This window comes from Pyrus communis, chromosome 5 (genome assembly GCF_963583255.1).
Source record: "Pyrus communis chromosome 5, drPyrComm1.1, whole genome shotgun sequence".
Classification (NCBI taxonomy): Eukaryota; Viridiplantae; Streptophyta; class Magnoliopsida; order Rosales; family Rosaceae; genus Pyrus; species Pyrus communis.
The window spans coordinates 10,893,764-10,920,935 of NC_084807.1; the positions used below are offsets into that span (position 1 = coordinate 10,893,764).

General features: G+C 38.1%; 1 protein-coding gene and 1 non-coding gene across 2 annotated transcripts; one reads left to right on the forward strand and one right to left on the reverse strand.

The window, feature by feature from the left end:
* Positions 1 to 6,158: 6,158 nt before the first annotated feature.
* LOC137734280 (AT-hook motif nuclear-localized protein 1-like) lies at positions 6,159 to 8,453 on the reverse strand. The gene is made up of 4 exons (XM_068473573.1): positions 8,430 to 8,453; positions 7,845 to 7,976; positions 6,736 to 6,891; positions 6,159 to 6,560 (listed from the first exon to the last, which is right to left on the reverse strand). The coding sequence occupies exons 1-4, from the start codon at positions 8,451 to 8,453 to the stop codon at positions 6,159 to 6,161; spliced, it is 714 nt and encodes a 237-aa protein (XP_068329674.1).
* Positions 8,454 to 18,523: 10,070 nt separating this feature from the next.
* Positions 18,524 to 18,628, forward strand: LOC137735824 (small nucleolar RNA R71). Its single transcript, XR_011068727.1, has one exon. It is a non-coding gene; the product is annotated as a small nucleolar RNA R71 (small nucleolar RNA).
* Positions 18,629 to 27,172: the final 8,544 nt, after the last annotated feature.

Here is a 27,172-nt window from a genome sequence, read left to right on the forward strand (position 1 = left end):
TCTTCAACTCCACATTACTAGGCACGAACATTCTACCCTCTAACATCAACATGCCATCAGAATCACGAACTCTGAGATCTTGCCTCCTTCCTTGATCTCGAGCTCGAATTAGTTCTTGAATCTGTTCATCAGCTACTTGAGCTTCAAGCACCCGATCAACCAAGATTGGCCTAACTTGAAAATTAGCAAGTAACGCCACTTCTCGATCTTCTGCTTCTAACCTTACTCCCGTAGCACGCAAATTCACCAAAAGAGGAATACGACTAGCGTACAACGTATTGATACGGCCATGTGACTTCCTGCTAAGTGCATCGGCTACTACGTTCGCACGACCAGGATGATAGTCAATCGTGCAATCGTAATCGCTGAGCAACTCCAACCACCTCCGTTGACGAAGATTAAGTTCCTTCTGGGTGAAGAGATACTGAAGACTCTTGTGATCTGTGAAGATCCTACACTTTTCTCCGTAAAGATAATGTCTCCACAACTTCAACGCAAAGATGATAGCAGCCAACTCCAAATCATGTGTAGGGTAATTCATCTCATGGGTTTTCAACTGCCGCGAAGCATAAGCAATCACCCTACCATGCTGCATCAATACACATCCCAGACCATTCAAAGAAGCATCGCTATAAACCTCGAAATCACCACTATCGTCCGGGAGTGCCAAAACAGGTGCATTAGTAAGACAATGCTTCAACTGCTGGAAACTTTGCTCACACTTATCATTCCACTCAAACTTAACGTCTTTCCTTGTTAACCTCGTCAGTGGCAAGGCAATTACCGAAAAATCCTTAACGAACCTCCGATAATATCCCGCCAAACCAATGAAGACAATGACAAATCTATCCAGGTAAGGCTGGAATACCTGGTTCATTAAATCCATAAAAGCTGCTGGTGCATTCGTCAACCCAAATGGCATAACCAGAAACTCGTAATGACCGTAACGAGTCCTGAACGCCGTCTTAGGAACATCATCCCTACTAATCTTCAGCTGATAGTACCCAGACCTCAAGTCTATCTTAGAAAATACACAAGCACCTTTCAGCTGATCAAACAAATCGTCGATACGAGGCAATGGATAACGGTTTTTAATCGTCACCCTATTCAATTGCCTGTAGTCGATACACAGCCTCAAAGTCCCATCTTTCTTCCTCACAAACAACACTGGAACGCCCCAAGGTGAAGTACTAGGCTGAATAAATCCCTTATCCACTAATTCCTGTAACTGCACTTTCAATTCCCTTAACTCAACAGGAGCCATACGATAAGGAGTTAATGAAATAGGATTAGTACCTGGAAGCAACTCAACATTGAACTCCACATCTCGATTTGGGGGTAAACCAGGTAAATCCTCAGGAAAAACATCAGGGAAGTGTCTAACCACTCTCACATCCTCAATTCTGCTAGGAACGGTCTCCTCTAGCACCACATGAGCTAGATATCCCTGACAACCTTTAGTCAATAGTTTCTTCGCTTGCAAAGCTGAAATAACGCCATGTCTCACCCCACTCTGCTTACCCACAAATGTAACCTCAGGTAATCCAGGACGGTGAAACGTAACTACTTTCCCGTAACAATCAATGTTGGCACGATAGAAGTGCAACCAATCTGTGCCCAAAATCACATCAAAATCGACAATATCTAACGGAATAAGATCAGCGGGCATAACAACACCCTCTACTATCACTGAACATCCTGGGTACATACAATCTACAACACATCTCTCTCCTCTAGGCATAGTGAACTCTAAATCGTACCCTAGAGGTGTGGGGCGAGGTTGCGTTACTTGAGCAAATGTATGAGAAATAACGGAATGTGTAGCTCCACAATCAATTAAGACTCTAGCAAAATAACCAAGAATGTTTAACGTACCCATTATCAAGTCCGGGTTGTTCTGAGCATCCTGCAGGGAAATATTGTGAATACGCCCCTGGCCCTGCTGTCGTCCGCCACGACCTCTGCTCGCTTGAACACCGCGACCTTGAGCTCCACGCCCCTGACTGGGCTTACCCAACTGTCTCGAAGACCCTGCACTACTAGCAGCAATCTCACCCTGTTGATACTGTCCTCCTTGGTACCACTGAGAACCACCCGTTGGAGCTGGAGGATATTGCAGGTAGTTGCTGGGATACGGAGGATAACCACCTTGTGAATACGGGTCCTGGGGGTACTGATACGGTCCCGGAGCATAGGGAACAACATCACCCTGATAGTGATAGGCACCACCTCTACCTGCTTGACCATAATTACTCGGACCCTGGATTTGCCCAATTGGTGCAGGTGGCGGCATAAAGGTCTGCTGCGGCTTTTGCTGCTGACCCTGGGGACAATTCACCGCTCTATGTCCCACCTGTCCACACGTGAAACAACTACCGCTAATCTGCCTGCACTCGCCGAAGTGTCGGTTATTACACCTACGGCAAAATGGGACTCGGTTTCGGCTACCATCACCTTGTCTCTGGCCTCGAGCACCTCCATAAAACCTACCTCCACGTCCCTGTCCAGAGGCACTGAAACCACCACTAGACGAACTCGAACTGGCACCACCCCTTTTGAAGTTTTGAGTTTGGCGAGGCCCAAGCGACACTTGACTTTTCCCTTTGTCATCTTTCTTTTCATCACTGTCACTCGACATATCCTCTGAGTCCTCTATCCTCAACAGTGTCTCATAGAACTCCTGGTAGGACTCACAGTGAGTCGTAGTCGCCATAGAACGCCATCTCTTCTTAGTGCCCAAGCGAAAACGACGAAGCATCTCCGCCGGATTACCAGCGACGTCAGGATAGTAACGAGACAAATCAGTGAACTTACGATAATACTCGTTAGCCGTCATCTTTCGCTGTTTCAACTCAGTGAATTCTTGTTTCTTACGATCAATATACTCAGGGGGTACAAATCTCCTCTGAAACACGTCCTTGAAAACATTCCAATCGGTCCTCTGAGCTGGAGTCAACCTACGAAGTTCTTGCTCCCACTAAGCTGCAGACTCCATCTCCAGAAACCAAGAGGTTGTCTCAACCCACCTTTCCATAGGAAGGTTCCCCTGGTTATGCAACACACGGAAAGTCTTCTCTATGTGTTCCAACCAACGCTCTGCGCCTTCGTGACCCTCATTACCTTTAAACTTTTCCAACTTCAAATTATACATAGTTTCCAGAGGAGTCCTCTGGGGAGGGCGCATCACTGTTTGAAGGGCTGTAGCAATCACTTCCCCCAACTGAGTAAGATCAGGGAAACTAGGCTCATCAGAGCGACGTGGTTCCCGACGAGGCGGCATGATTCTGACAGAAGACACCAACTATTAGAATACTCACAAAGACACAGGACTGCCAAACCTAGGCTCTGATACCAAGCTGACACACCCCGACCGAGATCAGGGCGTGCTGGCCGTCACACGAAGGTGACATAGCCATGTGCGCGTGTGGAAGCTATTAAGATAGTAAGATAAAAGTACGAATAATTAAAAACCTAATAGCATACAAAGTACTAGTGTATGTGAGACACAATTCAGAGCAAATCTACGACAGTCCAAAAGGAAAAGATACGACATATTTACACCCGAAGGTGACCCTACAATGGTGAATGTCTGTCAGAAATGCCGGGACGCCCTCTGGGATAAACCACCGAACTTGCTAGACCACTAGAACCTGGAGGGGCGCAAAAACAAAAGCGTGAGTGGGCAAAAACAAAGCTCTTTGAAAACTCTTTAGCAAAATACATTCTAACCCCTCGTCGTAAAACCTGTATACTTCCCAGAAAATGAACATATATACGTATGTATAGATATGTCAATCATGCTCCATGATATGCCATTCATGCTCACAATATGCCATTCATGCTCACAATATGCCATTCATGCTCGAGAATATGCCACAACAGAATCTCATAATCAAATATAAATGCTCAAGCGTAATTCACATCAACAACATATAATCTAGCAGCCGGGAGTCACCTAACGTGACCTGTACGGCTGCATCTAGAGCTCCACTCTCAACTCAATAACTGAATCTGCACACGAGTCGGAACCACCTAACGTGGTCTGTACGACAGGCTGGGTGTAATATATATATGTATGCTCTAGTGCTACGATCACGTGAAGCTGGGCGATAAATCGCGGGTCACCTACAAGTCGGAACCACCTAATGTGGTCTGTACGACAGGCTTGCACCTAACTTGGATCCAAGGCGAGCATGCGGTGCTGGTGAACATACACGTGAAGGCTGTGCCCTGGCCTCGGGCGGGAGCACTAACACTGGGGGTGCAGATTATGAGCTCTCTAAACATCTCAAACTACCATTGCATAACAACATGAATACCGCTTACCTGGCACTTACCTGTGCGTCCACAGCACCAAATACACATATATATATGTATGCCACTACTAATACATGCAATGATGCGTAAACAACATTTATATGATGCATGGCATAAAACAAATAACCTTTTCTATTTAATTTCTGGGAATTAATATGTATATAGGTATATACGGAAAACAAAAGCCCACTCACTGGTAATTAGAAGGGTCGTAGCCCCCCTGCCTCGAGTGTGTACGCTCGTCCTCGGAGTACGAATCACCTAAACGCGACAAAGTTACGAAAACGTTAATTTAAAAGCACCTAAGCAATTTCTCGTAATAACTTCTCATACATTGCTCAATTTGGACAAATGAATATACCAACGTGACCTACACAACCTCAGGATCACACCCATATTTTTAGAAAAAATTTTGGACCACGCACGCGCCCCCACGCGCCTGAACAGGCACGGACCTACGCGCCCCCCACGCGCGGCCACGTGCACTGCACACTGACGGCGTCAGCTGACGCCGTCAGGAATATTCCGTTAGACTTAACGGAATATTCCCCTTTCTTCTCCGGCGAGCCTCCGGCGCCGGCGACGGCGCCGGAAAACTGGGAAAAATTCAAACTTAGTTTTCTCCTTCGTTTTTCAACCATTTTTCACGATTCAAACGCCAAAATGAAGCTTAGGACTAGTAGAATCACGATAGACTAGTTTCAAGGGAGAAAGTGTATGAGTGTGTGTGTGGTCCTACAACACCACACAACACAAAAATACACGTAAAATAACAACTGGGGGGTAAAATTGTAAATTCACACGTACGTTTCGTTAGTTTCGGGACGAGATGTTACATTCTCCCCCTCTCTAACCTAATGGCTAAAAAGCCTTATTTATACTACTACAAAATAAAATCCTACCTTGAAAAGGTCCTAGAAGAAAACTAAGAAACATAATTAAATGATAAAACAGAAAATAAAAGGTTTCCAATTTGAACTAAAATTCGGAGTTCTTAGAAAATCATACTTTTGATTGATCAAATCAATTCCGATTTGGTCCTAAAAGGTCTCTTTTGAAAGCTGAAGACGTCCCCTACAAATTCTCAGAAGGAATCTTCCTCAAAATATGCCATCTTGACCTCCAAACTACCCAAAACGTCTAGAAACATCAATGGGAAAGCTGTGTGCTGGGTCTTTATTTCATCGCCACGGTCAAACAGCTTGGAAGAAAAATCTGGAATTTTGATACAATCATCTTGAAAGGTACACGAACATCCTCCAGTTGGAATTACTCCAAAATTCATCCGTTTGATCACGTTTTGCTTCAGAGGAAGTCGAATGTCCTACATTGAAAATATAATACAAAGTATCAAAATTTTACCAAAATAACTGATATATTAATACTAAGATTAGGGTAAAATATATGGTACAATATGGACTCATCAGTATACTTCCCCTTCATATTCCGTAGCGCATCGTAGAAGCGTATTGATCGTGTTATGGCCAATTTTCTAAAGGGTAGGGATAGGGTGCGGCAAGAGAGAGATAATTTGTAGAATGCTTAGGAATTGTGTGATTTGATTCTCCCTATGCCAATGCTGTATTTATAGTAAACTATGAGGAAAAAGTATTCTAACAGGAAAAAATCACTAGAATAATGGATAATCTAAAACCCAATCTAATTAGGACTTACACAATCACATATATTAAGTTATGTTCACAACGTTCTTAAGGCGGAAGAATCATGAAGCAGTATTTATTTTAATTGTTGTATACAAAATGAACCCATTCAGAAAAAAACAAAAATCACCAAAATTAAGAATAAGATGATTGTTTGTTGTGAAACAGCTGGTTCAATCACTACTGAAAATCGGAAACATTGAGATCGTCTAGCGAGTCGAATGGATTATTCCACCACTGTCCCGAATCTTCTCCTTGGGGAGGTAAGGAATATCCGAAGTTTGGATTTGGAGGATAAAAAAGTTGGTTACCATCAAAAGGTGCGACGCCAACATTTGGTTCTGGCCTGGGCATCTCAACGTCTGGCCCTACATTTGGCTCTGGCATGGGCGTCCCAATATTTGGTTCAAGCCCGAGCGTCTCCACATTTGGTTCTGGCCTGGGCGTCTCAACATTTGGTTCTGGCTCGGGCGTCTTCACGTTTGGTTCTGCCCCGGGCTCCTCCACATTTGGTTCTTGGTCGGGCTTCTCAGCCTTTGGTGTTATTTTTTGTGGTCCTGCGGTGAAGCTCCCTATGAAGACCTGGTGGTATGTTCAGAGAAGAAATGAAACGTATTCGTTTTAGGGTATATGGATAACCAAAGCACTTTACGAAAAGCACGTTACGATACGCAGACATTAGCGGTAGAAACACATGCAAACAAATAAAAATATATCACACGCGTCCCAGAAAAAACAAGAGAAAGAAAAGCCTCACCTGCACAGGAGTGGCAGCTATCAGAGCTCCTCCTACAGCTCCCAGTGAAACACGACCATCAGAATCTGCCAAATGAACAGTCATGGCACCACGCCTAGTTCCTTCCTTGTCATGTATCATAAACGTCCCAGACATTTGAATTATTTTAAATTGACCCTACAAGAAATTTCAATGTTCATTCTCAAACCAAGGTCACACACTCATATATAAGATCAAGGGACAAATATTTTTACACTTCTTTGTAGCCTTTAGATTTTATAACATCCAAGAGTTCTTATTTATTCATTAAATGACATGGATACTTATGTGGATTTTAACTAATATTAATGATGAAAATAAAACTGAAACAACATAAAATCTGAAAAATTAAAAATAAATTTTAAAAAAGAAAAAAACCCTAGCTACCTGTAATCGTGAACACAACATGCTTAAGAATTTAATGTAAGTTAATTTAGGGTTTCAAAACTGCAACTTTTTCTATGAAGATTCAATTTTATTTCCGATATCAAGTTTCAGTTTCTGGGCTTAGAAGCATCATCGGGGCATCTTCACTGATTGAAAAAAAAATGGAATTCTTTAATAATGGGACAAGAGTTCTCTGATTCTATCTTTTAATCCCCTCTTTTTCTTCAGCCACTTTGTATTGCTTGCTTCCCATGACTTGCAATTTCAGACAACCCATGAAAATACAATATTGATACTGAGGATGATTCAAGGGAGGAGAGAGAAGGAAGAAGATGGTGAAAGGGTCGATTAGGTTGTACGGAGCGATCAAGATTGATAATCCACCATGGGTGATTGAGTTCTTGTCATCTTAGTTAACAATGGCCTAGGGGTTTAGAGGAAGATGGAGGCTGGGAAGTTTACGTTTTCCTAACTTGATAATGTTCCTTAAAATGTTTTAATTGAATAATATCTTTTTATTTCCATGTCATTACCACATCATTTAGTAGTTTATTTTGAGTCATATTAGTTTTATTGAGGACCATTAGATGTAAAAAGATCCAAGAGCTAATATGGAGTGTGAAGATATTTGTCAAAATAGTTGCCTCTTGATCCTATATATGTATGTGTATATTATATCTCGAAATGGAATGAGTATGGCAGACCTCTTGTCTTATGACACCGGCGTCATGAGCCGGATCAATCACTGCAACTTTTTTGAGCATTCCATTTGCAGACATAATGACAATGCCTCGACGTCTTTGTTGAGCAGCTTCTGCAATCTTCCATGCAACATCCTTAAACCAAAAAAACCAAAAAGGAAACAAAGTGAAAAGCTCCATTACATATCAAGCAAAAAAAAAAAAAAAAAAAAAAAAAAAGTAGAGTTGCATATTGACCAAAAACACAGAAGAAGTTACATTGTAAAATATATCATAACAAAATTGTTTTCTATATATAATAGGAGTAGTATTTTTAACGTTTTTCAGAAGAAACTTCTTTTTATTTAGATTAGGATACTGAAGCACTGTTACGACTATCATCAATTTAAGTAAAGCCATTGGAAGTTTCTGATAATGCAATAATTAAACTTTTCCTCACATTTGTTCCCAATCCTAATGATACTTTTCTACATTCTGTAAATTTTTATGTAACAACCAAGGTGAAATTCATATCAAGGGCAGACAGCTAACCAAAAGTAAGTACAAGCAAGGAAGAAACTTCACTCAGTAAATGATGCTATAATTTACCTCATCAGGACTGATAGTGATCATATGGGGCATAAAACTGTTGCATTGAGTAATGACTGAACTCCAGTTCCTCCCTGCAAAATAACAATATAGAAGGGCTAGTCTACGGTACTCTAAACAATATAGAAGGGTTAGTCTACCGTACTCTTTAAAAATCTAATTTCAATATTCAGCGCATATCGTTTGCAGTAAATATAATGAAAGCTACTTTTCATGATAGGTGGTGAGCACAAGAATCCTTTGAAATAAACACACATTCTATAATCACTCTCTTAATCCTGAATAGAAGTACTCAAGGTGATGGTTCAGCAAGAGAAAATGGAAATATACGGCATCAAATTTTCCACAGAGATGAACCCCTTCGATTTTAAGGTTCTGCACAATAAACATGTATACTTGAATAAAAAATGAACCTAATTCGTAAACTACAGTGATAGGATTTTTACCACCTGCGTAAAAGGGTTAAAAACACCTAAAATACTTGCAAGAGAAACAAGGTTATTGTAGTATAATTGGCTCAAGCAAGGTCGTTCTCCACAAGGATTAATTTAAAGAGATCAAAGCAAAATCAATTCTCAACTAATTAATTAAAACAAAGTTTTTCTTTTGAAAGAGGTGATTTAATGACCTAAACTAAGAAAAACGAATTTAATTAAAAAGATTACTTAAAAACCACAACTTTAAAGAAAGATACGGGGAACAATTTTTAGGATTCAAAGAGAGAAAGTACTAGGGTTCCGCTGTCACCCTAACAATCCTATGTAGCTTTTCTAAATTACTTATGAACCATACATGTATGTTTTGAAAGTTAGGTTTTCCTAGAGTATATCTTACTTGGAACCTCCAACATAGAACGTATATCTAACATGCAACCCGTCCGTGGTGTTCAGATCGAATGTGAACATGCAAGACTCATTAAGTTTTATGAAAACCTTTTTAAAAAAACCATATAACCCTTAAAACGTGTCGTCCATCCTAAGAGGTTACACATATTAACCACAAGAAGCTTTAGTCAATTTTAGGGACAATCCTCCGCCAAAATTGAATCAAATAACTTTTCCAAATATCCTGATGGTCGCGAATCACTAAGACAAATAGATAGTTTAAAGCACAGTGATTAACATTCCAAAACCTGCATGCATAAATTCATAAGCAAAGTAAAAAGAGACTACATATTCTTGCTAAGGATCATGGCCTCGCCCTAGCAAAAAGAATTAGTTACGCATATTCATACTAAAAATCATAGTCTTTATTGAAATAGAAAAAGAATAAAAACACCTTGTAGAATAAAATCTGAAAATCTCTAAACTTTGCCCAAAATCTTCTCTCCAAAAGTTGCATGCGTTCTCTCCTCTTTTTCCCCCAAAGTTGTATATATAAAACCCCCCAAATTAGAACGGCTGACCCTTTTAATATCTCTCCCTCAAGCCAACACAAAAACCCTAACCATCAAGTATTTTATTCCCACTAAGAAAGTAAATAATAATAAAATAAAATAGAAAATAAATTCCTAATTAAACTAGGAAAAGCTGCACAGAAACTGTTCAGCCACGTTTTAGCCTCAAATCTTCTTCAAATCCGGCCCAAGATAGCTTGTTTTAAAGATAAGAACGTTCTGAACACATCTCCAGAAGGTCACGAACCCATCCGAGGTCATCTTGGGCTCCAAAAACGCAAGTTAAGCCCAAAACGTCACTATTCCAGCACTGCGCATGACTCCTATATTTTATTGCCAGAAAATATTCGCTTGGTAGAAAAATCTGATATTTTGACACGATCAAGCTAAGTGACTCACGAACGTCCTCCAGTTGGAATTACTCCAAAATTCGTCCATTTGACCATGTTTTGCTCTAGAGGAAGTCGAAAATCCTATATTGAAAATATAATTCAAAGTATCAAAATTCTTCCAAATTATTAACCAAAATATACTAAGAATAGGGTTAAATATATAATATAAAATATACTCATCAAAATACCCCCAAACTTAGCTTTTTGCTTGTCCTCAAGCAAAACAAAACTAGAAAACAACAATAAACACTAACAAACTAGAACTTAACTAAAACTAACTGACAAAAATTTTTCACCTTCAAAGTTGCAATCCATAGAACATGTTAAAAATCATAACATCTTTTCAAAAGTTCCAACCAATCCCACCACAGAGTCTAAGCCATTTAGAATCAATTAGAAAAGAATTCACGAACTTCCTTTGGTGTAAAGTGAATCAACATAGCTAAAGAGACTCGACTAAAACCTTTACCTCTTGTCCTTCTTTATTTCACACATACTAACTTTAAATATAACTATTTTTCTTTTTCTTCTTGATTTTTTTTTTTTTTTTTTTTTCAGTAACAGTAGTGGTCGTGCAATGTCGGTTCACTTAAGCTTTCGATCCAACCCATGTAGCGAGCTTTAGGTCAATGACTCCCAAACCACTAGGGCTTTAGGGCACTAGGTGTAAAACACCCCTAAGGACTTATTAACCCGAGCTGAAAAGGCTACGAAACCAACTAACCACCCTGCCCCATGCCAAAACTCTACTGTTTGACGCGAGAATCACTGCTGATTAGGCAGGACTGGCCCGGTTACTAGGCAAAGTCTCGGGTGAGACAATTATTACTTTATAACACAAACTAACTTTACTTTATGTAGAACAAAAATTAAAAGTGAAACTTAGACTAAAAGTAAGTGTTTCAATCTCACTCCCCACAAGCCATGTTGATGTGAATGTGCAAGTTGTCAAAGTATAATTCATGAATTAGTGTCTAAGCAACGATAAGTAGAAAAGACTCTAATGTGGGGTTAATCTTCACCATGTCCATTTGTTATAACGTTTAAAATAATCTATGGATATTAACTTACAAAGAATGAAAATTTTAACTTGACACAAAAATTAAAAACCTAAAATGTTATTTCCCACCCCCAAACTTAATTCACACTTTGTCCTCAAGGTGTGGAAAATAAATAGAAGAGACAAGAACATAAACAAAACTACTAAATCCTAGAAAATGTAAAACAAATATCAAAAATAAAGAAAATACCCTAAGCAAACAAAATAGGAAAGAGAAACAAGAAAATAAAATAAAATAAAACAGAAAACAAGAAAGAAAAGAAAAGGAAAAAGAAACTAACACACCAGAGATTTGAAGAGGGAAACTGTGAATTTGCCAAAGTGTGCTGACCAAAAATGTGGAGAACAAAAACACTACTGGACACTTTGGGGATTCGAAAGCAGGACCTGGTAGTTGGAACTAGTGAAAGCGCGCTGACCAACACGTATAAGTCCACACTTGTGTCAAAACCTAGCAACAGCTACAATATAAGCTGGTGTAGCAGCTGCATCTGTCATTTGAAAAAAACCCTAGCTATTCTGGAACACGCTTTGGATTCCCTTGCACACGCCTCGAGCCCAGAGCCAAACGGCTCTCTTCTGTCCATTCCCATCCCCTGTGCAGAAGAATAATAATATTATTTATTGTAAACCCCGAAGCCCTTTTGTTCTCTCTAGAAAAATGAGAGACATCTCTCACTACTCTCATTTCAAACCTATTCCTCTTAGCCCTCTCTCTCTCTAAAAAATCTGGAAAGGGCCTCTTTTCTCCATTTCCTCTCAAGTCCAGAGCCCACCATTTCAAAACTTCTCCTTTCTCTCATTTCTAATTATATTAAGAAATCCTAAGCCTTTTTGCTCTAGAGAAACGGAGAGGTCTCACATTTCTCGCAGCCCTCTTTTCTTTAAAATGTTTCTCATTTCTCTATACTGGAAAACATTAGCCGCTCCTCCAACCTCATTGCAACATCAATGTCTCGGTAACACAACCCGAAATCGCAAAGGTAAAACTCTTTCCTTACTGCCATTGCGTGCTAGAGAGCTTATTTTCATGGGAAAAGTAAAGAACTAACACATGCAACTATTTTCTCTGCGAGGACTCTTGGATCCACAACAAAAGTAAGGCACCAACACCCAATCTTCATAGATCCATAGCTAATACTCCAAAACTCATCCATCAACAGGTAGAAACTTAGTCTCCCCTACACTTTGGTTTTGATTCTAGATTTTAAGTAACATTTTTCTGTGATGTGACTAACCAAAGGGCGAAAAAATATAACATCCATCCGTGCTCTTATTTATGCACAGAGCAGAGTTCGAAGGCTTGGATGACGGCATAACAACGGAAGAAATGATAAGGACCCCAGTTTGACGAAAAACAGCCAAGCCAGACACAAATAACACGGATCGAAAACCAAAGGTAACAATTCATACTCGCATGTGACTGTGCTATGCCTGCATGTTGAGGATCTGCTGGGTTGCATGGGTGTATTATCTGTGAGATCACCCCCAAACTTGATATAAATAATAACTGGACACTGTAGTTGCTGGACAAAAGAAATAACACTGAGATCTGTATGGGGACCATGTATGCGGACCATTTGGAACTTAGAACACTGCTTCTCCCTATAATATTCGTGAATGACAACCTGGATCACCCCTGAACATATGTACGAACTTTTTGGATTTGACCCGTTCGGAGGACGGATAACGAACTCACCCCCAAACTTAAATAATGGCATACCCGGCATCTTCGAAACTAAATGGCGTAGATCTGCATAGAAATAATGATAGCTCCTCAGTACGTATCAACTTGATGTTTTTTTTTTTTTTTTTTTTTTTAGATGAACACCGGAGATCCCCAAAAGCAGCTCATTGGCGGCTAAGGCGTGCATGGAAGAATGGCCGCGTAGCAAAACAGAGGTATAATGTTCTATCCTTTTGTGGCTGGATCTGTGATTCTGCAAGAGCATTGTAATTTCTGCATTATATGTCGGCATGGTCTAGGAATGCGGTTGATGGTAATGTAGACTTGCCACTGGGTGCGTGATTCCAGCCTAAAATAAGTTCTCTGTGTATACATGCTTGTTTGCTTTGTTTGTTGTCTGCAAAAACCCACGTTATGAAATCAGAGATAGATTATAGAAAATACTAACTGTAAACTAAAAATTAAACAAGTAAAATGAGAATTTTTATTATTATTATGATTATTATTATTATTATATATATATATATATATTTTTTTTTTTTTTGAACTTTTTTTTTTTTTTTTAGATGATTGTCGACACTAAATGATAGCCTAGGAATTTAAATGCAGCTAAACGGAAAATAATGAAATAAAAAAAATAGAAAGTAATGAAAAAGTTAGAAAATTGGGTTGCCTCCCAATAAGCGCTTTATTTAACGTCTGTAGCTAGACCGAACAGAAGCCTGGTGATTAACTTGCTGGATTCTTCAGAGTCATAGACTCGGCTGCACTGTCAAAGGGTGACTCTAAGTATGGTTTCAGCCTGTGACCATTCACCTTGAATGTGTTGCCATTAATCTCGCTTGTAATATCAACTGCTCCATGAGGATAAACCTTAGTAACCAAGTAGGGTCCATTCCATCGAGATTTCAATTTCCCTGGAAATAACTTTAATCTAGAACTAAATAACAACACTTTCTGCCCTGGCTGGAAATCTGTCCTGAGAATGTGTTTATCATGGAAGGCCTTTGTTTTGTCTTTGTATATGCGTGCATTTTCATAAGCCTCCTGGCGAATTTCATCAAGCTCATTGAGCTGCAGCTTACGTTTTTCCCCTGCCGAATCGTAAGCAAAGTTTAACTCCTTGATAGCCCAAAACGCTTTATGCTCTAGCTCCATAGGTAAATGACAAGCCTTGCCATACACAAGCCGAAACGGGGACATCCCAATGGGTGTTTTAAATGCTGTTCTGTATGCCCACAATGCATCATTTAATTTCAAACTCCAGTCTTTACGAGTGGAGCCAACTGTTTTCTCCAAAATACGTTTTATGTCCCTGTTTGAAACCTCAACCTGCCCTGATGTTTGTGGATGGTAAGGAGTGGCAACACGATGAGTTATCCCATATTTTGCAAGTAATGCAGCAAACTGTTTATTAATGAAATGCTTACCCCCATCACTAAGTATAACTCGCGGGATGCCAAACCGTGGAAATATGACTCCTTGGAGGAATTTCAGAACCACTGATCCTTGATTAGTTGGTGCTGCAATTGCCTCAACCCACTTAGAAACATACTCAACCCCTACCAAAATATATTGATTGCCATGTGAAGATGGGAATGGTCCCATAAAATCAATACCCCAAACATCGAATAATTCAACAACCAAAATACCATGTTGTGGCATCTCATTCCGTTTGGACTGATTTCCCACTCTCTGACAACGATCACAAAATTTACACCAATTATGAGCATCCTTGAAAAGAGAAGGCCAAAACAGCCCACTTTGTAGAATTTTAGCCGCTGTCCTTGTAGGCCCAAAATGGCCACCACAAGCATAATGATGTGCAAACTTTAAAACACTGTCTTGTTCCTCTTCTGGAATACATCTGCGAATAATCTGATCTGGACAGTATTTGTACAGATACGGCTCATCCCAAAAATAAAATTTTGCATCTGCCAAAAATTTCTTTTTCTGCTGATAACTTAAATCTGGATGAATAACTCCCCTGGCCAAATAATTAACCAAATCTGCAAACCATGGTGTTTTGTGCTGGACAACCAACAATTGTTCATCAGGAAAATTTTCATTAAGAGGCAATGTGTCTTCTTCTGCAGTAGCAGAATTTATTAATCTTGATAAATGATCAGCCACCACATTTTCACGGCCCTTTTTGTCTCTAATTTCCAAATCAAACTCTTGAAGTAAAAGAATCCACCGAATAAGTCGAGGTTTAGCATCCTTTTTAGATAATAAATACTTCAAAGCAGCATGATCTGTGTAGACAATTACTTTAGCCCCAATTAAATAAGAACGAAATTTCTCTAATGCAAAAACAACTGCCAACAATTCTTTCTCAGTGGTCGCATAGTTCAGCTGTGCATCATTGAGAGTTCTGCTAGCATAATAAATGACTTGAGGAATCTTGTCTTTTCGCTGTCCAAGAACTGCCCCAACTGCATAATCTGATGCATCACACATTAGTTCAAAAGGTAAGTTCCAGTCCGGAGCTGCAATAATCGGTGCTGAAGTTAAGAGTGCTTTCAACTTGTTGAAAGCCTCCAAGCATGCATTATCAAAAACAAACTGTGCATCCTTAGCCAATAAGTTACACAAAGGTCGGCTAATCTTGGAGAAATCCTTGATAAACCGTCTGTAAAACCCAGCATGTCCAAGAAACGAACGAATGCTCTTCACAGTAGTAGGAGAGGGCAACTTAGCAATAACATCAATCTTAGCTTTATCAACCTCAATACCCTTGCTAGATACTAAGTGCCCTAAAACAATTCCTTGTTTAACCATAAAATGACACTTCTCCCAATTCAATACGAGATTAGTTTCTTTGCAACGCTCAAGAACCAAAGATAAATTTTGTAAACAATGATCAAACGAATCACCGAAAACAGAAAAATCATCCATAAATACTTCAACAACTCGTTCAACCAAACCTGAGAATATGCTCATCATGCATCGTTGGAATGTGGCAGGTGCATTGCATAATCCGAAAGGCATTCTTCTGTAAGCAAATGTACCAAAAGGGCAGGTGAATGTGGTCTTTTCCTGATCCTCTGGTGCAACTGGAATTTGATTGTAGCCTGAATACCCATCTAGAAAACAATAGAAAGCCCGACCAGCCAATCTTTCCAACATTTAATCAGTAAAGGGTAGCGGAAAGTGATCCTTTCTAGTACCTGTATTGATCTTCCTGTAATCAACGCACATTCGCCACCCAGTAGTTAAACGTGTAGGCACAAGCTCGTTATTGTCATTTGTCACAACTGTAATTCCAGTGCGTTTAGGTACCACTTGAGTAGGACTTACCCATTTACTATCTGAAATTGGATAAATCATTCCAGCATCTAAAAGCTTCATAACCTCATTTCGAACAACTTCCTTCATGATCGGATTCAATCGGCGTTGAGCATCAATGGTGGGTTTGACACCCTCCTCCATCAAAATTCTGTGCATACAGAGCGTTGGGCTGATCCCCTTAATATCTGCAATTGTCTACCCAATGGCATCTTGAAAATTTCTCAAAATACGCAGCAATTTGTCTTCCTCAATTGGAGATAAATCTGCAGAAACAATAACTGGCAGTGAAGAATTAGCACCCAAATAAGCATATTTTAAGTGTGCTGGTAATGGCTTCAATTCCAGCTTAGGTGGCTGTATTTTTGAAGGCTGTAATGGCGTTTTTGGTTCTCCCAAACTCTCAAAAACGTGCCTCCACTTTGGCTGGTGTAAAGGGACACTTTCCAAAGCTGTAACGTACTCAAAAGCTTTTTCATCTTCAGTTTTGGCGTCTTCAAAACCATGTAAAACTTTTAACAGTGGATCTGCTGTCAAACTGGGCATAATATCTGCATGCATGATGCCTTCTAACACGTCAACTCTCATACAGTCTTGCATATCACTAGGCCTCTTAGTTGCTTCAAATAAATTAAACACAACAGATTGTTCTTGTACTCTAAGCGTCAATGTGCCAGCTTCCACATCTATCAAAGTTCTAGCAGTTGCCATGAATGGCCGCCCCAAAATAATTGGTGTTTGCATATCTTCATCCATATCCAAAACCACAAAATCTGCTGGAAGGTAGAGATTATCCACTTTAATAATAAGATCTTCAATAATACCCCTAGGATAAGCAACCGAACGATCTGCTAACTGTAAAATAACAGATGTTGGTTTGATTTCTCCTTGTCCCAGTCGCTGAAAAACAGAGAAAGGCATTAAATTAATACTAGCACCCAAATCAATTAAAGCACGTTTAAACTCAGAATTTCCAATTGTGCATGAAATTGTAAAACTCCCTGGATCTTTTTTCTTTGGTGGTAGCTTTTGTAATAGAACTGCACTGCACTGCTATGTGAGAATCACTTTTTCAAAGTCCACAAGCTTCTTTTTATTTGTGCACACATCTTTCAAAAACTTGGCATATGAGGGAATGTTCTTGATTGCATCAATTAATGGTAGATTAATCTGAACTTTAGCCAATGTCTTCATGAAATCTGTTAATTGTTGATCTTTTGCATATGGCTTCAATCTTTCGGGATATGGCATAGGTGGAACATAAACACGTTTTGACTTTTCTGCATTTTCTGCAGTAGGCACTGCAGTATTTTTGGATCTGTCCAGTGGTTGGGCAGATTCTGCAGAACTTTCAGAACCTGTTTGTGGCTGCACAAGTGCTACCCGTGAAGCTCCAGCACCGTTTTCTTTATTTTCTGCATCACGGTTGTCATAACTTTTACCACAACGCAATATTCTAACAGCATTACAATCTGCATTTCCACGTGGATTTGGGATAGTTTGGCTGGGAAATTTTCCTGGTTCTCTGCCCGAAAACTGGAGTGAAAGCTGCCCCATTTGCTGCTGTAGATCTTTCATTGTTGCTTGTATGTTCTGAATGTTTTGGTTGGTTTTTTGAATTTCTTGTTTTGTTGCATCAAAACTTGCCTTAGTATGATCTGCCAATTTTTCAACTGCGACTTCCCAAGAAGGTTTAGCTTGAGCATCAGGTTGCTGTATTTGTTGTTGAAACTGTGGTTTAACCTGTTGATCTCTATTCCACTTGAAATTTGGGTGATCTCTCCACCCGGGGTTGTAAAAATTTGAGTACGGATCATTTCTAGGCCTTTGATAATTATTGAATGCATTAATCTGCTCTGTAACATGCTCCGGGTATGCGTCCCTATGTGGGCAACCCATAAAATCATGTGTTGTAATGCCACAAATGGTACAGGCGGCTGCAGTAGGCTGTTGGACAGCAACCTGCTGCATAGGTGCTGCCATTCTTTGTAAAAGCATGTCAAATTTTGCATCAAAATTTTCTAACTTCTTCTCCATCTTTTCTATTTGTGCAGATACATGAGGTGAACCACTAGACATCTCAAAAACACCCCTGGTCTGAGGTATATCAATTGCCCATTGTTGAGATTCTGTCGCCATGTTCTCAAACAATTGATACGCTTGCAGTGCATTTTTGTCTGAATACGTTCCTCCACAAGAAGCATTAACAAGAGTCTTAGTAATCAAATTCAGCCCTCTGTAAAATAAATTCATTTGAGTGTCACCATTAATGCCTGAATGTGGACATTTCCTGAGTAGATCCTTGTAACGTTCCCATGCTTCATGAATTGCTTCATTAGGTTTCTGAGCAAATGTTAAAATTTGAGTACTCATATCAAGTGTTTTTGAAGCTGGGTAGTATTTGCTTAAAATAGCAGCACTAAGTTGGTTCCACGAAGTAATGCTTCCAGATGGAAGTGTGAGTAACCATCTCCTTGCAACATCCTTCAAAGTGTACGGAAAAAGTCTGAGTTTGATAGATTCTGCTGAAAATCCTCTCACCAAAATGTTTTTGCATCCCATTAGAAATTCAGTTAGATGCATGTTAGGATCATCTGTTGATAAACCATGAAATGAAGGTAGAATCTCCAACATATGATGTCGTATCTCAAACGTAGACCCATCTTCAACTTCAGGATAGGTAATGCAGCTTGGCACCTCTGTGGCATGAGCAGCCAGAGATTCCCTCAGTGGTTGTCCCGCTGTTGGTAGAACAAATGCCATAGCTTCCTCGCTGTCCAAAACCCCAGTAAACCGATTATGCAAAACTGTACCCTGCAGTGAAGGTTCACACTGTAGATTCTGCTTTCTAAGTCTCTGTCTGGCAGTACGTTCAGGTTCTGGATCAAAATCTGCAATTTGTTGTTTGTGTGATCTGGTACAGACCATGCACAATCTGCAGAGAAAAAAAAATGAAAATTAATTTTTTTAATTTTTTTAATTTTTTATATACGGGAATAATTAATTGAGAATATGATAGACAAAAATTTATTTAAAATCAATCCCCGGCAGCGGCGCCAACTTCTTGATAGGATTTTTACCACCTGCGTAAAAGGGTTAAAAACACCTAAAATACTTGCAAGAGAAACAAGGTTATTGTAGTATAATTGGCTCAAGCAAGGTCGTTCTCCACAAGGATTAATTTAAAGAGATCAAAGCAAAATCAATTCTCAACTAATTAATTAAAACAAAGTTTTTCTTTTGAAAGAGGTGATTTAATGACCTAAACTAAGAAAAATGAATTTAATTAAAAAGATTACTTAAAAACCACAACTTTAAAGAAAGATATGGGGAACAATTTTTAGGATTCAAAGAGAGAAAGTACTAGGGTTCCGCCGTCACCCTAACAATCCTATGTAGCTTTTCTAAATTACTTATGAACCATACATGTATGTTTTGAAAGTTAGGTTTTCCTAGAGTATATCCTACTTGGAACCTCCAACATAGAACGTATATCTAACATGCAACCCGTCCGTGGTGTTCAGATCGAATGTGAACATGCAAGACTCATTAAGTTTTATGAAAACCTTTTTAAAAAAACCATATAACCCTTAAAACGTGTCGTCCATCTTAAGAGGTTACACATATTAACCATAAGAAGCTTTTGTCAATTTTAGGGACAATCCTCCGCCAAAATTGCATCAAATAACTTTTCCAAATATCCTGATGGTCGCGAATCACTAAGACAAATAGATAGTTTAAAGCACAGTGATTAACATTCTAAAACCTGCATGCATAAATTCATAAGCAAAGTAAAAAGAGACTACATATTCTTGCTAAGGATCATGGCCTCGCCCTAACAAAAAGAATTAGTTACGCATATTCATACTAAAAATCATAGTCTTTATTGAAATAGAAAAAGAATGAAAACACCTTGTAGAATAAAATCTGAAAATCTCTAAACTTTGCCCAAAATCTTCTCTCCAAAAGTTGCATGCGTTCTCTCCTCTTTTTCCCCCAAAGTTGTATATATAAAACCCCCCAAATTAGAACGGCTGACCCTTTTAATATCTCTCCCTCAAGCCAACACAAAAACCCTAACCATCAAGTATTTTATTCCCACTAAGAAAGTAAATAATAATAAAATAAAATAGAAAATAAATTCCTAATTAAACTAGGAAAAGCTGCACAGAAACTGTTCAGCCACGTTTTAGCCTCAAATCTTCTTCAAATCCGGCCCAAGATAGCTTGTTTTAAAGATAAAAACGTTCTGAACACATCTCCAGAAGGTCACGAACCCATCCGAGGTCATCTTGGGCTCCAAAAACGCAAGTTAAGCCCAAAACGTCACTATTCCAGCACTGCGCATGACTCCTATATTTTATTGCCAGAAAATATTCGCTTGGTAGAAAAATCTGATATTTTGACACGATCAAGCTAAGTGACTCACGAACGTCCTCCAGTTGGAATTACTCCAAAATTCGTCCATTTGACCATGTTTTGCTCCAGAGGAAGTCGAAAATCCTATATTGAAAATATAATTCAAAGTATCAAAATTCTTCCAAATTATTAACCAAAATATACTAAGAATAGGGTTAAATATATAATATAAAATATACTCATCATACAGTACTCAAGGTCAAATAAGAAATGAAGCCTATAAATAAATAAAGAGAGCCTAAACTGCACAATGTAAAAAACTAATTCGACTAGGAATCGTCTCTTCACAGATTTCATGACAAACCAAACAAAAATGGAAAATGGAAAGACTGATTTGAAATAAAAATAAAAAAAGAGAATGGACTGATCAACAATGAAACCTATAGTTCCAAGCAATCTATGAATATTAGCCAGATATGATATATGGATTCATTCGATTCCTCCCCCATCTGTACCAGCTTCCCATTGATACTCAACCATAATTTTAATCTGTCTTTGTCTAATTCTTTCCTTAAAACCAAATCTTTGAAGTCAAAAGAAACAGTTTGTACCTTCCGAGTATGTGACAGAAACCAAGAGGGAAGATGATGAATCCGAACGACATGTGAGAGAGAACCAAGAGTCAACATAAATTTATTTCTTTTCTGACACAAACCCGAACACGACAAGGATACTTTAAATTATCAGGTTAGGGTTAACTATTATAGGAGTGAACTCAAGTTGCCAACCCTAGATAAAGGATGAAAGGAATAACCCTAGCTTAATGACGGGTGAAGGGGTTAAATCTAGCTGAATGACGGCCAAAAGGGTTGAGTAGGAGCATTGAGGAGGGGTTTAGATTTGACGTTTGAGGTAAGTGGATCAATATAACAACTAAAGTTTGATGAGGTTATGAGTTTAGATTGATGGCGATCATTGTGAGAGAAATGAGAGAAAAGAAGAAATGGAATGGCGATAAGACCGGGAAAGAAGATCTTCGTACTAATTTTTTCTTTTCTGGAAAAAAAATTCAAAAAGAAAGGACCAGATACAAAAAGGAAGCTAAATAAAGATTTCGCTTTATAGCGGGGACTGCATGATCAGTCGGCAGGCTGAGGTGAAGGCGGGCGGTATAGATAGAGAGAAGGGCGTATAATGAGTAAACGCTGATAGGACTTACGAGTATATGTTGTATAGTAATTATACAAAACATGATTAGCTGCTAAACCTCAGAGTTTTTGTAAAATATAAGACTCGTAGGCTCGATGAAAACCTGCTGTATTCTAAAAGAAACTCCTCACAACTCTAATTATAATCTAAAAGCCTAATAAGAAAGTAAGGATGGGCGTCCACTTTCAAAGTTTTGGTACCTAGTTAATATCTAATGTTTTATTCAATTCTATCATCTTAGAGTACTTGCGCACGAGAGATTCAACCGTGTAACCTCTTCTCTATCTCGCTAATCACGTGACGTTACAACTAAGAATGGAAAGGAAGTAACGACAAACTTTACTTAACTCTTAACTTTAAAACTTATTCTTAATTAGTATCAAGTAGAGAAATCCAAGAGTATTAACCATAATCTTTTAAGTCTGAAAGCGTTACCACTAAAAAATAAACAGAAACAAACTATTAATACTGACCAAAACCGAACTGACACCATCAAAATTTTCCTATAGATCAAACTCGCAGCACATTTATTATACCTTATTTTGTTACATAACACATATCATTCTCAAACACTAACTGCAGATGAGTGAACACTAAAATGGTTAGAAGATACTCACCAATTGGTTCGGATGTTGGTGTCTTATCCTGATTGTGCTCTGATGGGGCACGTGATGAAGTCGGCACTCTTGGCGAGTATGATCTTTTTGCCGCTGGCGCTGTCCCGTCGGGGCCATACTTCCTTGGCTTTCCCTTCTTTTTTGTGCCTGAAGTGCTAGCAGCATTAGATCCACCCCTGGCCCTCCCCCTTTAACTGCAAATGCTATAAATGCAAATGAGTGAATACTAAAATGGTTAGAAGATACCCACCAATTGGTTCGGATGTTGGTGTCTTATCCTGATTGTGCTCTGATGGGGCAAGTGATGAAGTCGGCGCTCTTGGCGAGTATGATCTCTTTGCCGCTGGCACTGTCCCGTCGGAGCCATACTTCCTTGGCCTTCCCCTCTTTTTTGTGCCTGAAGTGCTAGCAACATTCGATCCACCCCTGGGCGGCGGTGGGGCCATTCCAAGCGATGCAGCCTGTTTATTCGGGACCTGATACCCCGATGCAACTTCAGTCGACTTTCTTGCCGTTGCTGCTGCAGGTTACCCTGCTGCCTGGTTATTAGGTATCTCGGTCATGGGAAATGCGTGCGAACCTGATGGAATTTCACTCATTCCTGGCCTTTGAGCTGCCATTTGTACAAAAACCTGCAATCACCCTAAACCTCCAAAATCTGTCAGCAACTGCAACAAAAGAGGCCATGAGAAGAAAGACAGAGAAAATAAAAACAAATAAAACAAAAGAAACCAGATAAAAGAGGCCAAGATGCTAATTAATTCAAATCTTTCATTCTTTCATTTAACCTTTACACATGAAAAACCATATAAAACCGAAACCCTAACTAACTCCAAAGTAACAAAGAACTGAATTAAAAAATAATTTCACATGAACTAGACAATAAATTCAGGCCCCCCATTTTACTCAACTTGTAGAAGATAGAAATCATAAAGCAGGATCCAGTTGGGAGAAAAAGATGTATGTATTGAACTCAAAAAACTTATATCTTTCCCAACATCTAAACTTTGAGGTCTGAACCCACCAGGGACACAATCAAAAAGTTATCATTTGGAATAGTTTGGCTTTGTCTTTTTTAAGCATTCAAATGTCAACACATCTAATTAATTAGGGAATTGTTATTGGCACTCCAAATTTCTCATTCTACACTCCAAACTTTCTATATTTAGAAAGAAAAATACACTTGTGAGGAGTGTAGAATTAGATTTTTAGAGTGCCAATAACACTTTCCATTAATTAAAGCCAAACCAAAGTTCGAAAAAACCGTTTCAAATATATATATATATATATATATCAATTCAATTAAATAAGATAAAAAGAGATAGAAATCGAGTGTAAATTATAAATCGTTTCTATGAGAAAAAAGGAGAGGGAAATAGAGTGAAACTAAAAGAATTTTAGTTGATTTTCAATGTTTAAATTTTTGCGGTTACTTAGCCATTTTTCTAGAAGATCAAAGCATGCAACTCAAAAACCAAAAAGATCAAAACGTGGCTTGGTTTTTTTTTAAGCATCAAATATCAACACTTGGTCATTCAAAAGATAAAAAACCACAACACCAAAACTTTAAGCGAAAACAAAGACATAGCTAGAAATCCTAGAAACATATCACTTTAAAAATTACTCTCTTTAAACTCTATATAATTTACACACTTCTCTAACTCGATGAACAAACAAAATGTTGAAAAACAGTAAAATATTATAAGGAATTACCAGTTAGTTTCACAAGAAAATAAAAATTGAAAACAGCGGCGGGGATTTTGAGGAAAATGTGTGACTTGTTAGGGCAAGGGAAACGAGTGTGGGGGTAGATGTTATTTATAGCCCAAAATAGCCGAAGAGGGAAAAAAATCCAGAGCAAAAATGTCCGTTACTTTAGTTTTGGAAATATTTTTGCTATATTTTCTATGTCCGATAAAATAAGATTGAGTTAAAGAAATTTTCACCTGGACAAATTAGAAATTGAAAAAATAAAACTGAATATCGGATAAACATTGGATAATATGGTAAATAAATAAATGGCCTATTATTCCTTGTTCATTTTTCTTTAATTTGTTTCCATGTAAAGCTGAAAAGGTGGCCTAAGAATATATCTAAGGGAGATGTTAAAAATTACATAGACTGTTTTAACAGAAAAAATAATTTTCTAGTTTCAAAAGAAAAGGCAAAATCCTACATGATTTATAGCCAAAATCCTAAATAATTTTTTTTGTTTTATTTTAATGTTGCGCCTCTTATTTTTTTATTTTTCTTTACTTATTGATTATTTTGTTATAAACTTTCGACCTACTTGATTTTATAAATAATAAAACATATTTAATTGACATCTCAATTGAAATAGATAATAAAATTTCGACCTCTTTTTATTGGTGGAATTTAGCCATTTGAAACCATTTCATTTTCTTTTTGTCGGACAAGAAAAATCATTTCAAAACGTTTCACCAAAAGCTACAAACGAGTGTAATAATATTTTTGTATCCTTCATTATGATTTGGTAAGAAAAGTGGCAAAAAAATTTACGACCTGTCGTACTATATCTGGCACGATATACACCCAATAAAAAATGTCAACAAATAAAATTTAGTGAATTGAGTCCAACAGTTGAACGTACGATTTGAATGTCTATAGACATTAGCTAAAATGAAAATATTATAATTTTTATTAGATTAATCGAATTAAGATGTGTCGTCTGAATTGGACATATTATGTCAACATCAATCAAATCAGGTATCTTCGATAAAAATTAGTTAAAATTGAACTATTACTAATTTCGTAAAATTAAATGAATTACGACATGTCATGTTAGCTTCAATGAACATTTCAAAAATCAAACGAATGAGGTCTAAACACAACAAATGTACTACCCATATGGCATTATTAAAATTAATTAAATTACGCTTGTCATACTAATCACGATGCAATAAACCTAGTCGAATGCGTTAGCAAAATATAGAATTCCAAAACATACTTCTTGGGTCCAATACAAAATGAACGTACATGTTGCTTTATTAGCTAAAAGAGGTATTTGTCAATTTGCCTCTTCCTCTTGAACTTGTATAGAGCTGCCAATTTTCCCATTGAACTTTAATTTTAGCCAATTACGCCTTAAACTTTAATAATTAGCAATTTTCTCCTTGAAATTTAACTTTAGGTGATAACCCTCCTAAAATTTTATAAATAGCCAATTTCCCCCCCTTACGTTAGATTTTAAAATTTTTCATCCAGTTTTCACCAATCCAATTTTCCATTCTTTTTGCCCTCATACAGTTGTCATGTGCTGTATGTGTGATCAAAATGGGTGGAAAGTTGGATGAATAATTTTAAAATTTAGCATTAGGTGGAAATTTGGCTATTTATAAAAGTTCAGGGGGGTAGTTGGCTAAAATCAAAGTTCAAGGGGGAAATTGGCTAATTATACAAGTCCAGGAGGAAAATTGATAGCTTTATACAAGTCCAGGGGGCAAATAGACAAATATGCCTAGCTAAATAAGGATGTTTACAATTTTTTAAGATTAAATGAATTGTGACGTGTGGTGGTGGATTTAAGATCAACCCAGTACATTGTCTTAGCAAAACATAAACTTTTGAAACCAAACGAATTGAGTCCAAGATGAATGCACAACTCGAAAGGAGATGTTACGAATTTGATAAACTTTAAGGCACATAATGGTTTACCACCAGTCTCACTGATATTGTCTCTACTTAGCTGGCTATTTCTAGGTGTTAAATTTTATACATAAGGTCTCGATAATAATAGAGGTATAATCTCCTATCATGAAATTAATTAAAAGGGAGGTGTTGCCAATGTTTTATCCGGATTACAGAGTGTCATGTTGGATTTGAAGGAAAATTTGTGAAAAATTAAGTTCATTAAGCAACATAATACTTGTATTTAACAATTAAATGGCGGAAGCATGTTTCTATGTACTTTAAGACAAAACTTAAACCATGAAATTCAAAGCCTAGTAGTTGTGGTGAACCAAGACTCAACTCAAATCTTAAAGAAAGGAGTTGAGAAACTTTTATACCTTTGAAGCACCTCTTTGCTTAGCAAAGGATATTCACCCATGTGAGGGTCTTCTTTCCTTTATCTCCTTGCTCCTTGGCTCCATGGATGTGGATGGAGGAACTTTGCTTCTTGGTTCCATGACTTCTTGATGGATGGAGAAATGGGTTCTTCAAAAGTCCCCAAAGTTGGAGACCTCTAAGTTCCGACACCAACGATGGTTGAGGAAGAAGATGAGTGACCATGGAAGAACAAAATGCTAGCAATGCTCTCCCATTGTGGCCAGCCTCTCTAGAGAGAAAGAGAGAGCTTGTGTTTTTTCATCTTTCCTCAAAGAAAAAAAACCCTTATGAAGAAAAGGCTATAAAGTTACTTTTATGCCTACCTTCATTGGAGTGGTAAACTTGTAATAAGTCCAAAACCACTCCCTTTCTAAGCATGGTTGGCCTCCCTATTGTTAGTAGGTTAATTGCCCATTTTGTTTTAGTTGTCACACAACTTAAACCTTATGTGCCTTGTGGACCAAAACCCTTTTGAGTCGCGAAACCCAAAACTAACTTAAGGCCTAAAACGAACCTATAATTCTTGATTAATTAACTTTTAATTAATCCTTGCCATATACAATTAAACTAATTAATTATCCTTAATCATCTTCGTTATTTCCTTCAATCATTACCTTACACGATGTGTGATCCATTAGGTTTCTTTCAGCGAGCTAGTGGGCGATTA